This window comes from Leucoraja erinacea, chromosome 37 (genome assembly GCF_028641065.1).
Source record: "Leucoraja erinacea ecotype New England chromosome 37, Leri_hhj_1, whole genome shotgun sequence".
NCBI classification, from domain to species: domain Eukaryota; kingdom Metazoa; phylum Chordata; class Chondrichthyes; order Rajiformes; family Rajidae; genus Leucoraja; species Leucoraja erinaceus.
The window spans coordinates 6,912,864-6,930,259 of NC_073413.1; the positions used below are offsets into that span (position 1 = coordinate 6,912,864).

At 45.2% G+C, this 17,396-nt stretch overlaps 1 protein-coding gene across 1 annotated transcript in view; it reads right to left on the reverse strand.

The window, feature by feature from the left end:
- Positions 1-621: 621 nt before the first annotated feature.
- The window catches only part of zc3h7bb (zinc finger CCCH-type containing 7Bb), a 39,155-nt gene continuing 22,380 nt past the window's right edge, over positions 622-17,396 (reverse strand). The window contains exons 12-23 of the mRNA XM_055663214.1: positions 16,260-16,419; positions 13,193-13,354; positions 11,167-11,372; positions 10,204-10,304; positions 9,849-10,030; positions 8,808-8,884; positions 8,395-8,528; positions 4,987-5,092; positions 4,416-4,524; positions 3,564-3,697; positions 2,131-2,294; positions 622-883 (exon numbers count right to left, since the gene is read on the reverse strand). Of these exons, the coding sequence (XP_055519189.1) occupies positions 694-883; positions 2,131-2,294; positions 3,564-3,697; positions 4,416-4,524; positions 4,987-5,092; positions 8,395-8,528; positions 8,808-8,884; positions 9,849-10,030; positions 10,204-10,304; positions 11,167-11,372; positions 13,193-13,354; positions 16,260-16,419 (1,725 nt within the window). The 3' untranslated portion in view covers positions 622-693. The remainder of the gene's footprint in view (positions 884-2,130; positions 2,295-3,563; positions 3,698-4,415; positions 4,525-4,986; positions 5,093-8,394; positions 8,529-8,807; positions 8,885-9,848; positions 10,031-10,203; positions 10,305-11,166; positions 11,373-13,192; positions 13,355-16,259; positions 16,420-17,396) is intronic.

The window sequence follows — 17,396 nt, forward strand, 5'->3', positions numbered from 1 at the left end:
ATCGCGATGCCCTCTCTCTACTCTCTGGCATTTATTCCCCCCCCCCCCTCCCATTTACTTTCTCACTGATCTACAACCTCACTAGGGTACGTTATGTCCATATATGTGACACGGTCACAGTTAGTTTGCAAGTATTGTTGGCCAACGATCACAGGTTATTTAAAAAAAAAAAAAAAAAATAAAATAAGACCCTGGTCAAGTTCCAACACAAGCTGTGTCGGGTGGTCCAGTAACTGGGGGCTGCGATTAGTGATCTCGGTGAAGAAAGTGGGCTGAGACTGTCAGCAGCTCCTCAGTTCTACAGAGCCAACTCACAGAGCCACCTCTCGCTGTGCCGTAGTGTGTGGGGTGGGGAGGGAAGGGTTTATAAAACCAGTCAACGTGCAGGTGTTTATAACCCGTTGACGTCACACCTACGGCACCCGCTCCCCCCCCCACCCCCCCCCCCCCACCCCCTTCGTCCCTACCCACAGCTGCAATTAGCACTATCTGATGCTGCGTAGGCGTTTCCCCTTTCCTGCAACGACCGCATTTAAGACGGGAGAGAAATGCAGCCCAAGCGAGTCGACAAGAATCACCTCTCAGCGTAACGAGGTCGCAATTAACTCATGACGACCCATCAAGTTATCAAAATCAGTTCTCCTTAAATTGGAAAAGGTTTCAGTGACAATTAAACTGAACCGGTTTTATCCATTAAATTACGTCTTTCATCAAAAAACTGTATTTGCCAAAATCGTTGTCCTCCGGGGTGATCAGCATGTCCTTCTTGGCTTTGGCCAGTTTCATTTTCAGGATCTCCTGGCGTTCCAGCCACTCGCTCAGCTCTGCCTGGCTGTGGGCGTAGCGGCAGCTATCACCGTCGGTACAGCTCTTCTTCTTGTGTCTGGGAAAGGGGGAGAGCGGACGTCATTCAAACAGCACCAATCCCCCCCCCCACCCCCCTTGACCAGTCTCCATCCTTCCAACCTACACCCGAGACATGCCCTTCAACACTTTCAGTCTCGTGACATGCTGAGCTACTCCAACACTAGTTTAGTTTAGAGATACCGTGCGGGAAACAGGCCATTTGGCCCACCGCGTCCGTGCCGACCAGCGACTAACACTGTCCTGCATACACCGGGGAGATTTTTACATTTTATATACCAAGCCAATTAACCTACAAACTTGTCTGAAACATAGAAATAGGTGCAGGAGTAGGCCATTCGGCCCTTCGAGCCTGCACCGCCATTCAATATGATCATGGCTGATCATCCAACTCAGTATCCCGTACCTGCCTTCTCTCCATACCCCCTGATCCCTTTAGCCACAAGGGCCACATCTAACTCCCTCTTAAATATAGCCAATGAACTGGCCTCAACTACCTTCTGTGGCAGAGAATTCCAGAGATTCACCACTCTCTGTGTGAAAAATGTTTTCCTCATCTCGGGTCCTAAAAGATTTTCCCCTTATCCTTAAACTGTGACCCCTTGTTCTGGACTTCCCCAACATCGGGAACAATCTTCCTGCATCTAGCCTGTCCAACCCCTTAAGAATTTTGTAAGTTTCTATAAGATCCCCCCTCAATCTTCCAAATTCTAGCGAGTACAAGCCGAGTCTATCCAGTCTTTCCTCATATGAAAGTCCTGACATCCCAGGAATCAGTCTGGTGAACCTTCTCTGTACTCCCTCTATGGCAAGAAAGTCTTTCCTCAGATTAGGAGACCAAAACTCCAGGTGTGGTCTCACCAAGACCCTGTACAACTGAAGAAGTGTTTCGGCCCGAAATGTTGCCTATTTCCTTTGCTCCATGGATGCTGCTGCACCCGCTGAGTTTCTCCAGCACTTTTGTCTACCTTCGATTTTCCAGCATCCGCAGTTCCTTCTTAAAAACCTACAAACTTGTACGTCTTTGGAGTGTTGGAGGAAACCGAAGATCTCGGAGAAATGCCACGCAGGTCACGGGGAGAAGGTACAAACTCTGTCCAGTCAAGCACCCGTGGGTCAGGATCGAACCCGGGTCTCTGACAGTATAAGGCAGCTTCTCGACCGCCACATCACCCTGCCGCCCATGTGCTATGTATACTGGTATAATGTGTATAGCTGGTACACTGTGCAGTTCTTGCTTCGTCAACACCACCCCCAGTGTCTCACCTCTCACACAGCTTGAACTCTCCCATGGGGAAGCGATGTTGCCAGCAGTTCTGATCCTCCTCAGAGTTGAACACCTTATCCTTGTGCTTCTCCGACGTGATGTGTCTCTCCCATTGCTTCTCGCTGTTGCTGTTCTTCCCACATAGCCAGCAGTGGTAGCCGATCTATTACATCATGCCATCAATAACAGAAACATAGTAACATAGAAATTAGGTGCAGGAGTAGGCCATTCGGCCCTTCGAGCCTGCACCGCCATTCAATATGATCATGGCTGATCATCCAACTCAGTATCCCGTACCTGCCTTCTCTCCATACCCCCTGATCCCCTTAGACACAAGGGCCACATCTAACTCCCTCTTAAATATAGCCAATGAACTGGCCTCAACTACCCTCTGTGGCAGAGAGTTCCAGAGATTCACCTATAATATAATACTTATAGCATTTGAACAAAGACACATGTGAAGCACTTACTTATTTCATTATTTCATAAATTAACACCTTGCTTAGATTCCTAAAGCAAGAAATGGTTGCAGAAAAAAAAATGAACTGAACCAGGTTTATCTGTTAACTGTGGCCTTGTGCCAAACTTTCTTATCAAATCTTATTGTTTGGTACACGAAGGAGTGAAAAGATTCCTCTTTTCTCCACCAACCTGGCCACACACTCATCTTCCCTGCTACCTTCAGGTAGAAGGTACAGGAGCCTGAAGACTGCAACGACCAGGTTCAGGAATAGCTACTTCCCCACAGCCATCAGGCTATTAAACTTGGCTCGGACAAAACTCTGAACATTAATAGCCCATTATCTGTTTATTTGCACTTTATCAGTTTATTTATTCGTGTGTGTATATATTTATAGAAACATAGACATAGAAACATAGAAATTAGGTGCAGGAGTAGGCCATTCGGCCCTTCGAGCCTGCACCGCCATTCAACATGATCATGGCTGATCATCCAACTCAGTATCCCGTACCTGCCTTATCTCCATACCCCCTGATCCCCTTAGCCACAAGGGCCACATCTAACTCCCTCTTAAATATAGCCAATGAACTGGCCTCAACTACCCTCTGTGGCAGAGAGTTCCAGAGATTCACCACTCTCTGCGTGAAAAAAGTTCTTCTCATCTCGGTTTTAAAGGATTTCCCCTTGATCCTTAAGCTGTGACCCCTTGTCCTGGAACATCGGGAACAATCTTCTGCATCTAGCCTGTCCAACCCCTTAAGAATTTTGTAAGTTTCTATAAGATCCCCTCTCAATCTTCTAAATTCTAGAGAGTAAAACCAAGTCATCCAGTCTTTATATTATGGGGACACACTGATCTGTTCTGTATCAATGCCTACTATATTCTGTTGTGCTGAAGCAAAGCAAGAATTTCATTGTCCTATCAGGGACACATGACAATAAACTCTGTTGAATTTTGAATCTCATACATACCCCTACGTCAGCGTAATCAGTGGGCATGTGGATCTGCTTCTCAGCTGGCCGAGTGGAAAGATCGGTCGCCCCTCCAGTCATCATTGGCTTCTGACTCTTCAGCCACATGTCATACACCTGCTGCATGTCGTGCACTGCATGAAAGACGGCAAATGAAAAAGCTTGAGATGCAGGGGAAAACTTGGTGTACAATCCGGTCAAACCTGCTATACACGAGTACTATTATATACGAGCTCAACCATCCAGTGGCGTAGCGTGGGGGGGGGGGGGGGGGGGGGGGGGGGGGCAGTGGGGCGGTTGCCCCGGGCGCTAAATTTTTAGGGGCGCAAAAAAATTGTTGAATAAATGTTTTGTTAATAAAATTAAGAGGCCCGGGGAGCCGTTGGAGCGAGGAGGGGTTACCTGGAGCTGTGAGTATAAAAACAGCGCGGGCCAGGCCGCCACTGCTGCCGCCCCAGCTCCGAGTTCTGGTCGCCGCTGCCCCTGCCCCAGCCACCGCTGCCTCTGCCCTCCCCGCTCCCCCCCCCCAATGAGGAGGCGCAAAACTTTAAACTGCCCCCGGGCGCTCAAAACCCACCCTACGCCACTGCAACCATCTTCTGCTCGGTTTATCAGAAACATGGGTTTAAGGTGAGAGATGGGAGAGTCCAAGTGGATCTTGAGGGCAAGTTTTTTTTTTTTTTAAATCACAAAAAGCGTTTGATAGCTGAAATGGGGCGATGGGGGGGGAGGGGGGGGAATCAGAACGCTGGGTGATTTAAGAGGGCTAGTGCTTCTCTTTGAATGGAGCCAGCAAGTGTGGACTCACAGGGGGATAACTGGGATAACAGTTTGAAAATGAAAGTTGCTCACTTTTGGTCTCCTTCATGTAGGTCCAGGCGTCGCGCTCCTCCAGACTGTGGGCGAAGGAGCAGTTCCCAATGTACAGGCACTTCTTCCCGTTGGCCACGTGTGTACATAACTGGAAAGTAAGCGGATGGACACATTGGAGGATTAACCCCACAGGAAAGGCCAAGCAAACCCTGCCTTGTGGATAACAAAGTGAGACAACATAGAGCTGGTCGGTACGGACTCGGTGGGCGAATGGACTGATTCCGCGCTGTATCTCTAAAGGGCCTGTCTCTCTTTTTTCCGATTTTTTTTTCGGCGACTGCCGGCATCATTGACTGCCGTATCAGGTCACCGAAAAATGTGCGGCGTGATCACATATGGCGCACGTTGTTTTTTCAAGTGTCGCGACATTTTTTTTGTCACCGATGGATTTTGAAATGTTCAAAATCTCACGGCGACCCTGATATAACGCCGGCAGTCGCTGAAATCGCAAAGTGGGACAGGCCCTTCAAACTAAAAACATCAATGGCTGCGAAGTAAAGTCATGAAGGCTGTGAAGGGGACAGACAGCCTGCTGCCTCCCCGTACTCACATCGTACTGCTGAGGGATGTTCCTGCAAGACGGCAGCGGACGGATGGAAACCCACTTCTTCCGCTCGCTGGACATCACCAGCATCACCCGCCGCTCTTTCGTCCACCTGCGCAAAAAAACAGAGGAGGATCACTCTTTAGGAAGGAAGTGAAAGCTTCGGAAGGGATTTACGAAGAGGTTTGGTGGAATGGCTCAGTGATGACGGATTACAGTCAACCACACAGACTGTAAATAAACTTAATACGCTGATTACATTTTGGAAAACACTTCCTTTATCATTATTAGGTAGAATAAATGCAATAAAAATGATCTTCTTACCACAATTACTATACCTATTTCAGTCTATAAAAATGATCTTCTTACCACAATTACTATGGGTATATATACCAAAATATTTTTATTTTTAAATTAGACTCTAATATTACTAATTTTATTTGGGACTATAGATCACATAGAATTACAAAAAAACATTTATGTAAACCAAAAGAGGTCGGGGGACTTTCACTTATGTATTTTATGTATTATTACTGAGCAGTACATATTAAGAATATAATGTACACAAAAAAGCTGGAGAAACTCAGCGGGGGCAGCAGCATCTATGGAGCGAAGGAAATAGGCAACGTTTCGGGCTGAAACCCTTCTTCAGACTAAAGAAGGGTTTCGGCCCGAAACGTTGCCTATTTCCTTCGCTCCATAGATGCTGCTGCACCCGCTGAGTTTCTCCAGCTTTTTTGTGTACCTTAGATTCTCCAGCATCTGCAGTCCCTTCTTAAACACTTAAGAATATAATGTATTGGCTGGATAGTTCTACCCAACAGACAGAGTGGATAAAAATGGAGAAGGAGGATTGTCATCCTTGTAATATAGGAACGATCCTCTTCTCCCCGAAAAAACTGAATAACACAATATATAAGAAGAACCCAATTATATATGGTACAATAAGAATTTGGAAACAAATAAAATTATCTTTAAAATTAAGAAATTTATCATTGTTAATGCCGAATTTAGCGAATAACCCTTTATTTAAACCATCTCTTATTGATAAAACATATAACCAATGGGAAAGTCTCGGAATTAGAAGGATCGGGGATATGTACGAAATGGGAAACATACTATCATTCCAACAACTACAATTAAAATTTAAACTGAAAAACAACCAATATTTTAAATATCTTCAGATTTGCGATTTCATGAAAAAATATATACAAGGATATCAAAAAATAACTCCTGAATTATTGGAAGAAGCAATGAATATTGAAGCTGACTCACAAAAATTAATATCATATTTATATAATAGTATTCTAAATATAGACCTACCATCGACAGAGGTACTTAGAGAAGAGTGGGAACGGGAACTAATGATAAAAATTACGAAGGTTACATGGGAAAAGTACTTGATATATATTCACAAATGTTCGATTAATGTAAGACATAATCTAATTCAATTTAAAATTTTACATAGATTATATTATTCAAAAACAAGATTGAACAAATTTTATCCAAATATATCCCCCACTTGTGATAAATGTCTATCCCAAAACGCAACTATAACACACTCCTTAGTTTCCTGCATAAAACTTTATAGATTTTGGAGTGATATTTTTGAAATATTTACAAAATTATTTAAGATAAGAATGGACCCTAATACTGAAATGATTATATTTGGAGTAATGGAAGATGGGAATAAATTGAACGCATCTCAACATTTATTTTTTAACTATGGTTTAATAATAGCAAAAGAATTAATACTTAAATTTTGGAAAAATACATCAATACCAACGCTTAAAATGTGGATTTCAAGTATGCTGGACACCGCTCATCTGGAGGAAATGCGATTCCTCCTAATGGATAAATCAGCCCAATTCATAAGGAGTTGGTCTCCGTTTGTCGTCTTTTTGGAATCATATTGTGCAACACAATTGTAAAAGCTAACTGTTTCAGGACTGGACGAGGGTTGGTCAAGATTACAAACAATGATCTCACCTTTTTATTTAAAAAAATTTATGACTTATTCTCTTTTTTCTATTTTCTTTTTCTCAACTTTACTATCAAATTTATTTTTCTTATTCTAATCTTTCTTTAATATAACAAAAAAAATAAGATGCAGTACATAAAATGTATTCTGAAAATATATATTAGGCACTTTGGCGCCATATGATTGTACTTACTGCTAATAAAATAAAATATTTAAAAAAACACAAAAAAAAACACAGCCTGCTGGAGTAACTCAGCTGGTCAGGCAGCAACTTAGGAGAACATAGATCAGTGACGTTTCGGGTTAGGACTCTTCTTCAGACTGATTCAGTTAGAACAGTGGTTCCCAACCTTTTTTAGTTCATGGCCTCCTTGGGATCTTTTAATTTTCTGTGGCCTCCCCAGACATTAATAGCGGAAAAAAACTACTTCAATATTATAATACCTTCCATAAAAATATCAGTGTCTATCAATTGCACATATATTCTCTTTTATTCTATTCCACAAACATCAAAAATATTTTGTGGGTTCAATAAAACAACCATTTATAATCATACGTTAAAAATATATTTCAACTACATAGACAATAAAAGGCTATCTATCTATCTATCTATCTATCTATTTAAATTTATTAGAACTGAAATTTAGGAGGCAACAGGGTGGTAGCTCTGTGGCCCCCTTCATTAAGCCAGTGGCCCCCTAAATCCCCAAAATGTTCTGTGCCCCCCCTGAAATTTGCCATGAACTTGGCCCCAGGTTGAGAATCACTGAGTTATTCCAGTTGATCGGGGACCCATATTCAATCTCTTCCAGATTTTTCCTCCCCTCCTACCGTCAATCTGAAGAAGGGTCCCAACCCAAAACGTTGCCTACCCACATCCTCCTGAGATGCTGCATGACCTGCTGAGCTTTTGCAGTGCCCGTCTCTCTGCATGCGCAGGTCATACAACTGATCACAACAATGATGTGTCAGGAGGAGCTCTGATCACTGTGGAGTGTTTGCGGAGATCGGAGCACGAGCTGTTAATTAATGCGTGTACCTGCTGCAATAGAGAGCTGAATAGACTGCAAACTTAACACCCGGGCTCCACTGTGAAAAGCAAGGCTACTTGGCCAAAGAACTAAAGGGTGGCTGTTGTCAGAATCCGAGTACATTAACACTTCCAACAGCGGAATGGACAAGCCAGGCTGCAAGACGCCAGTCGGATAAGTGAAAGGGAATAAGAGGAACATGGTGGGAGAACAATTGCCAACATAACATCTTAATATCAGAGATCCAGCTAGATTCCCACTCAGACCGCACCAGTATTTGCCATAACTATCTATCCCCCAACTTTTCCCATCTTGTGCACCATTTAGTAGCTGTGCGTCACATTCTGGGCCTAACCCCCCCTATTCCTTGAAAAAGATCAAAGTGCAAGGAAGTGAACTGACCCGTGGCGTATTTTGGCATTGCAGTACTTGAGGCTCTTGTCTGGCTCCACCACCTGCCCATTCCTCCAGCACTGGCCGCAGACAAACTTCATCTTCATGCCCAGCGAGTTTGCTTTGCCAGCTTTAGATGATACCTCAAGCAAGCAAAACACAGAACCATCAGTCAAGTCGAGTCACATTTATTTATATAGCACATTTAAAAAACAACTTTCGTTTTACATCTGTGTGAGTAAACCTGCCATGCATTCCTCCTTTAAATTTTGCCCTTCTCGCCATAAAACTAGGCCCTCTAGACTTTAAAGGCCGCTGTATAAATGCAAGGTGCTGTTGTGGTTATAAACAAATGAACAAACGAAGGAATGAATAAGTTTATAACCACATGCTATTAAGTGGTTTAAGTGACCTCAAGGTACCTGTAGCTTGTTTGCACTTGCTTCCACACACTGCCAATACTTCGTAGACTCCTCTACAATCTCACTGTGCGTGATGCCTGCAAGATGAATGGGGATTACAGAATCACCACAATGCAACATGGAACAATGAGGCTTCATGTGGACAAGGCTGGGAGTACGCAAGTCCACTGTGCTCCAGACACCTTCACCTCCCCACACTACAAAGTTAGTTGGTTTGGGAAAAGATTTAAAATAAAATGAGAATTGTGTGCAGGGATGGTGCTAGTGTACGGAGTGCTGGCTAGTCAGTGTGGGATTCTGTGGGCCGAAGGGCCTATTTCCACGTTGTATCTCTAAACTAAACCAGCCTCAGGTGGTGCTGCCAATCTTTTAGTCAAGTCAAGTCACATTTATTTAAAACTTTAAAAAACTCTTGTTGGCCAAAGTGCTTTACATTTGTTATAAGAATAGTATAAACAAACAAACTACGTACATATATACATGTAGCCCTCGCTCAGTGGACGTCAGGAAAGGCCTGGGAGTATAGATACGTTTTTAGTCTTGACTTAAAGGAGTCGATGGAGGGGGTAGTTTGTTCTGATGGGAAGGGGGATGCTGCTGTTCCACAGTCTAGGAGCTGCAACCGCAAAGGCACGGTCGCCCCTGAGCTTATGCCTAGACCGCGGGATATTCAGCAGCCCCAAGTCGGCCGATCTGAGGGACCTGGAGGTGGAGTGGTGGGTGAGAAGACTTTTAATGTAGGAGGGGGCAAGCCCATTGAGGGCTTTGTAGACATTGAGGAGGGTCTTGAAATGTATACAGAACCGCACAGGGAGCCAGTGGAGAGAGGCCAGGATCGGGGTGATGTGGTCCCTTTTTCGGGTGCCCGTCAGGAGTCTCGCTGCGGCGTTTTGGACCAGTTGCAGGCGGGACAGGGAAGATTGGCTGTTGCCAGTGTAAAGAGAGTTTTAGGTCTGTCGGTTCACCTTGCTGTGGACATGTTTACATGCCTAACGTGGGAATGTTGAGCAGAAAGCACACAGCGGAATTCCTCGGGTGTACCTGAACTTTGTTGCATCACCCAGACCTTGAGCTCGACGAGGCTGTGGGCGAAGTTACAGCTGTCCTCCCGCAGGCATCCATAGCGCACCTCATGCCGGCACACGTCGAACTGGCAGTGCTCCTGGAACTGGCGGATCTTGCAATACTTAACCGTTGTGGCACGCAACATGTGGACCAGGCACCTGGGGGTTTAGTTTAGTTTAGTTTAGGTTAGTTCACTGCCACGTGTACAAGAGGTACAGTGAAAAGCTTATGTTGTGTGCTAACCAGTCAGCAGAAAGACAATGCATGATTACAATTGAGCCGTTCAGTGTATAGATACATGATACTCTGCATTGAGATCCTGCATACTCACTTATTCTCTTCAAAATCGTGCACAATTTCTGGATTAGAACAGAATGATGCATCCTCCTTAATCTTCTTGCTTATTAACCTGGGTTTGCTATCAAAACATTCCTGTAACAGAAGGCGTAAATGAGCATCAGAGATTGAAAGAGGGGAGGGGGAATGCATTTGGAGTTTACAATAAACCCATTTAAAAGGGAAGTGCGTACAGGATACGGTGGCTTTCAATTTGGCTTCACTGAATTGAGGAATGAGGGAAAAAGTAATCAATGGGGAAAGGAAGCGTATACTGAGGTGGGCATCACTGTAACTTTTCGAGTGGGGATCCTTCTTCAGGCTGATTCTATTTAGTGTTGCCGCTGATATGAAGACTTAATCTCCATGCCACCAGAATGGCTTTAGTTTAGTTTAGAGATACAGTGTAGAAACAGGCCCTTATATGTCCCTGTCCCACTTAGGAAACCTGTCCCACTTAGGAAACCTGAACGGAAACCTCTGGAGACTTTGCAACCTACCCGCAGGGTACTCAGCGGGTACGGCAACATCTATGGAGCGAAGGAAATAGGCAGCGTTTCGGGGCCGAAACCCTTCTTCAGACTCTTTTCGGCCTATTTCCTTCGCTCCATAGATGCTGCTGCACCCGCTGAGTTTCTCCAGCACTTTTGTCTACCTTCGATTTTCCAGCATCTGCAGTTCCTTCTTGAACATGTTCGGAGTATTACCTTTCAGCAGGTTCTAAAGGCATTACTTAGGGAATGCAAACCTGATTAGGCCAGAAACTGTCCACGTTTTGTATTTGGGTTTTTGACACAATATGTACATTGCCATGTAGGGAGAGGGTTGCCATGAATGCCTAAGCCACGGGGTGGTTTGAAAACAACAATGGGGGGAAATGGAGGTGTTATGTTATTTAAAGAGTAGTGAAAAAAGAAGTTGGGGTGAAAAGACTCCCATGTGTTTTACAATATCTCACCTCACAAAGATACATAAAGTGGCCAAGATGTTCTTTCAGCAGTTTAGCTACGGTGAGGCTGCATCTCGTGTCGCCTCCTAGTGGGTCGAAGAGTAGCTCGCGGTTTATTGCTCCTTTACGCTCCAGTGTCCAGACATCTATCTCCTCCTGACAGTAAGCAAATGTACACTGATTCCCATACTTGCAGTCCCCCTTACTCACTATATCTGTGAAGAAACAAATTGAGAACATCACCTTTTTGAATTGATCACATGTGTTTACACCATAAATCTGCAACTTATTTTCTTGCCTGCCCTAAATAGACAATAGACAATAGGTGCAGGAGTAGGCCATTTGGCCCATCGAGCCAGCATCGCCATTCAATGTGATCATGGCTGATCATCCCCAATCAGTACCCCGTTCCTGCCCTCTCCCCATATCCCCCGACTCCGCTATTTTTAAGAGCCCCATCCAGCTCTCTCTTGAAAGCATCCAGAGAACCGGCCTCCACCGCCCTCTGAGGCAGAGAATTCCAGACTCACCACTCTCTGCATTTACTCGTTGTTCTCTGTACTGTTTACACTGACACTGACAATGTTAAAATGAATCTGACATCTGAATCTGAATCTCTCCACTGTGCCATTTAGAGTGTTTAGCACCAGTCTCCCATAAATATTGATTCTGTGGCTCCAATTCTCTGCCTCAACGAGGGCGGTGCTTCGAGGTCCTGGCCGGTTGCTACCCCCCACACTGGATGCTATCAGTTTGCCTCGTCTCTGGATGTTTCGACAACAGAGACACTCTAAGAATGCTGTTCATCGATTACAGCTCAGCATTCTAACCATGGCCTGGGCATCGACCCCTCCTTATGGATACTTGAACAACAGTCTGGCCCACTGGTTCACAGGGCTCCCCTCCACACCTGTACATGACCAAGTATGCAGATGATACGATTTACCCCTCTCTTTTCCCAACAACGTGACCCTAACTCTCATTGTAGACTTCAGTAACCACGCACACCCCCATCCACATTAACGGGACAGATGTTCCCAAGTGACCATTCGTCAGAACTGCACATTTACTAAAAGTACTGCTAATCTGCTCCACTGCAGAATGCCATTTAGCATCGCTGCTACAGTTTAGCACCAGTCTCCCATAAATATTGATTCTTAACAGCTCTCACAAATGTCACGCGTCCGTATGGAAAAAAAAAAGACTTCAATTGCTGTAGACACAAAACACTGGAGTTACTCAGTGGGTCAGGCAGCATCTCCGGAGAAAACGAATAGGCGACATTTCGGATCGAGATTCTTCTTCAGACTAAGTCCCAAATTCTCAGTGCTGCCAAGGGAAGTGGTGGAAGCAGAGATGTTCGTGGTGTTTAAGAAGCTTTTACGGTACTCAATTCACCTTGTTATGACAGCAGATACAATGGTGGCGTATTCAAGGTTTCTATATGGCCACATGGATATACAGGGAAAGGAAGGGTATGGATCATGCGATTAGTTTAATTTGGCAACATGTTTGGTACAGACATCATGAGCTGGAAGGCCTGTGCTGTACTGTTCTATAGGGCCACAAAATGCTGGAGTAACTCAGCGGGACAGGCAACATCTCTGGAGAAAAGGAATGGATGACGTTTCGGGTCTCGACCCGAAACGTCACCCATTCCTTCTCTCCAGAGATGCTGCCTGTCCCGCTGAGTTACTCCAGCATATTGTGTCTATCTTTGGTTTACACCAGCATCTGCAGTTCCTTCCGACACTCTACTGTTCTACGTTCTAGATCCGTTGACTTAAAACAGAACATTGATCCTACTTACTCTTAAAGAACAACAATCTTAAGTTGAAGTACTCCATCAGAAAGCGAATTCACATTTTAACTATTTAATTTCTCCTGCATTCATTATCCACATGAATGTGGGGGAAATGAAATAGTTAAAACGTGAATCAGCATATGTATACACATACACATACAGCATACACATGATGTATTTTAAGGTTAGGTCTCCATTATGAGCAGTATTGAATTACTCACACATCCATACCTTTACACAAGTAGTATGGCCCTCCGTAATTATTCCGGGTCGGTCGGGGCCTGAGTCTTTTCCATCGCGAGTTTGTTAGCTCCTTCAGTCTTCCAATAAGAAGATCTTTTTTACATTTATGGTCTAGGTCAGGGTTATAATTATAATCTAATGCTTTAGCTCCTAAAACAACATGGGGAAAGAAAATCAGCAATTAGACCAAAGTTAATGCAATGGACCAAGGGAGGGAAGCCGGTAACAAACAAATGGTTTTAAAAACATTAGGAATTACGTAAAACATGCAGAGCACGCTCAATCATTAATTAATATCATGGCTGATCACTCGTACCGACTCTAGCTTCATGCAAGATCCCATATCTCCCAAACACTTAATGCCCCTGTCCCACTTAGGAAACCTGAACGGCAACCTCTGGAGACTTTGAGCCCCACCCAAGGTTTTCGTGCCGTTCCCGGAGGTTGCAAGTGGTTGTCGGAGGTTACAGGTAGTGGAAGTAGGTGGGGAGACTGACAAAAACCTCCAGGAACCGCACGGAAACCTTGGGTGGGGCGCAAAGTCTCCAGAGGTTTCCGTTCAGGTTTCCTAAGTGGGACAGGGGCAATAGATACCTCGCAATCTAAATATCTGAACACTGAACTGAGTAGCTGCAGCTATTTGGGGCTGAGAACGTCAATGATTCACAAAATGTCAAATGAAAATCATCTCTTCATCTCAGTCCTACAGGCCTGAACCCCAAGGGCCTGTCCCACTCTTCCGAGTTACTCACAAAGGAGGGAGAGTGGTGGAGGGAAGAAAGGGAATCTCTGCGGAGAGGCGACATTAAAGGACACGGATGGAGTTGGTGGTAGCCGAGAGAGGGTGGTGGCAGCTTCCTAACTGCAGCTGGTCTGCCTCGGGGAGCTGTACGTACAGAGACATGAATGCGAATACAGAGAGAAAGGAAAATTATAATGCAGGGTATGTAAGATACCGAGATAAATGAGCAACCTGCGACAAAGAGAATGGTGGAAATTCCCAGCAGTTTAGGCAGCAACGATGGAGAGAGAAAAAAAAAAAGTTAAGGTTAGACATCGATGACGACATCGATCAAAACTTGTTGAATCCCTTCGTTATTACCTCATCCACAGCTCCATATATTCCGTCATTATCAACTCTACCACAGCCATTGTGAGTTCCACCTTTCCTTAGTCATCGATGGCGGTTCCGATTCATTCTGAACCTTTTCATAGCTCCCTCTTTCCCACGACTCTCAATCTGAAGACTGTCGGCCTGAAACGCCACCTATTCCTTTCCTGCAGAGATGCTGCCTGACCCACTGAGTTACTCCAGCATGTTGCGTCTATCTTCGATGTAAACCAGCATCTGCGGTTCCTTCCCACACATCCTTAGTTCCCTTGGTCCTTTCCCCTCCCCCTGGCACTTTACTCTGCATTTGTAGGAGAAGCAATAACTGTCCCTACACCACCTCTCCTGTCTCCGTTCAGCGACTAAACATTTCCAGATGAAATAATGCACAGACCTCCAACCTCATCTAATGCTTTCAGTGCTCTTGATGTGGTCTCTTCTACATCAGGGAGCCTGAGTGTAGCATCCCTTCCTGCACAATGTTGAATTCAGTGCCAAGCTCCAAGGCATTAACAGACTTAAATGAGCAATCTCCCCTCAGGGTTCCAGTGGGTTCAACATCACAGCAGGTTACAATGGAGATTTAACACGAGAAGCAACTCGCTGCTGCAGTTTCCTTTGATTAGATGACCCAGCTAATTACTTGCAAGGCCATCAATTTTTCACATTCACTGCCATTCCCTAATGGGCACCTAGATATTTCACAGCTGCTGTTGCTATCTATGATTAATGGACATTAGAGAAGAAGTGATCCATTCTGAGGAAACTTGTCAACCTCTACCTGTTGTACTGGCAAACCAGTCCTGTGAAGAACTTCAGTGAAATCCGCACCTCGCTCACCTTATTTCAGAGATACCACCTCCTCTACAATCATAACAACTCACTTTTCCCATCTCTAACTCTAGTTTCCCATCCAAGAAAACAGTCACCCATGCAAAGTTAAATGCAATGCCACCAAACAGTGATAGTCTAAAGAAGGGTCCTGACCCGAAATGCTACCTGTCCATGTTCTCCAGAGATGCTGCTTGACCTGCTGAGTTACTCCACAACTTTGTGTCCGTTTTTTACTTAGATAGGGAAGTGTAGAGGGACATGGGTCAGAAAGAGGCAAATGGGATTAGCGTAGATAGGCTTTAGTTTAGTTTAATATCATCACATTAGTTTAATGTGTACCGAGGTACAGTGAAAAGCTTTTGTTGCGTGCTAACCAGTTGCTCGATAACAGCTGGGAGGCCTCGTGTTTGAGAAATAATGGGCCCTCAAAAATGCCAGCTTCTAGCTGTTTAGAAGGATGAGGGGATTTCTTGGAGCTTAGAAGGATGAGGGGGGATCTTATAGAAACATATAAAATTATAAAAGGACTGGACAAGCTAGATGCAGGAAAAATGTTCCCAATGTTGGGCGAGTCCAGAACCAGGGGCCACACAGTCTTAGAATAAAGGGGAGGTCATTTAAGGCCGAGGTGAGATAAAAAAACTTTTCACCCAGAGAGTTGTGAATTTATGGAATTCCCTGCCACAGAGGGCAGTGGAGGCCAAGCCACTGGATGGATTTAAGAGAGAGTTAGATAGAGCTCTAGGGGCTAGTGGAGTCAAGGGATATGGGGAGAAGGCAGGCACGGGTTATTGACAGGGGACGATCAGCCATGATCACAATGAATGGCAGTGCTGGCTCAAAGGGCCGAATGGCCTTCTCCTGCACCTATTTTCTATGTTTCTTCTTCAGGCCTCGACCCAAAAGGTCACCCATTCTTTCTCTCCAGAGATGCTGCCTGTCCTGCTGGGTTACTCCAGCATTTTTGTGTCTATCTGCAGTTTAAACCAGCATCTGCAGTTCCTTCCTACCTCACAACAGCTACGGACGGAAGCACTCACTCAGCCCCGCGCATTCTGCAGCCAGCCCAACGGCTGAGCACAAGGAGTCAAGATGCAGAGTTGTCTTTACCTGTTTTAATAAAGCAGCTGGAACAGGCCTGGCGCAGATCGTGTGTGTCGCTGAGCGGATTTTTTGTCAACGGCGACGGAGTCGATTCGCTGCCTCTCTGCACTAATCCAAGGAAGGCGGCTGGATAGCTGGGTGTGGCCGGGCAGCTCGCTTGCTTACCCTGGTGCAGAAAGAGACGGAGACAGTGAGGATTCGGCCCACTTTCCCCTCCTTACTCTGACAGCTGGTACAGAGCGTGAGGACTACTGCTGCCAACTCAGTCCTGCCCTGTCCACCACGAGCTGCAATGCAGCTTCTACCAGGTCGTTGCTGGGGATAGGAATCCCTTCATCACGGAGTCTAAATGCAGGGAGATTACAACCCCAACAACAGCACAGTGGGAGCACAATGTTGAAGAAACTACCTGATCAGCAACCACTCTCGAGGGCAATTGGGGATGAACAATAAACGCTCATAATACCATAACCGAATAAACAAATGCACCTCATCTATTAATCTGGATTTTTGAACTTTTCCACTTGATCTTCAAAATTCAGTGAGAGCCCCGATTCCCACCCACTGCTTCTTGCTAGAGCAGGCAGAATGGTGACGGGTGAGAACGGGACACTTTGACCATCTGGGCACGGTGAATGTCTTTGTTAAAGGGCTTGTCCCACTGTTCGAGGTAATTCAAGAGCTCTCCCGAGTTTAAAAAAAAAATCAAAACTCGTGGTAAGCATGTAGCATGTACGTAGCGGGTACGTCGGAGCTCTTAGCGGCTCGCAACGCTAACGGCAGGTACTCGGGAAACGCGAAGACTCGTGAAGATTTTTCAACATGTTGAGAAATGTCCACGAGAGTCCCCGAATACCTACGAGCGGCCATTACCGTAATTCTACGAGTTTGAATCAGGGGAAACTCGGGAGAACTCTTGAATTAGCTCGTACAGTGGGACAGCCCCTTAACCTGGGTTGTAAAGGCATTGGATCACAGCACGGCGTGGAGGCTCCAGGAAATAAATAGAGGCAAACGCTGGAAAGGTCTAGTCAGTGTGAAAAGTTTGTTCGTGTGATAAATTCATTGTCGCCATGGCAGCACAGCGGCACAGCTGATAGCGCTGCTGCCTCACAGTGCTAGAGACCCGGGTTTAATTCTGAC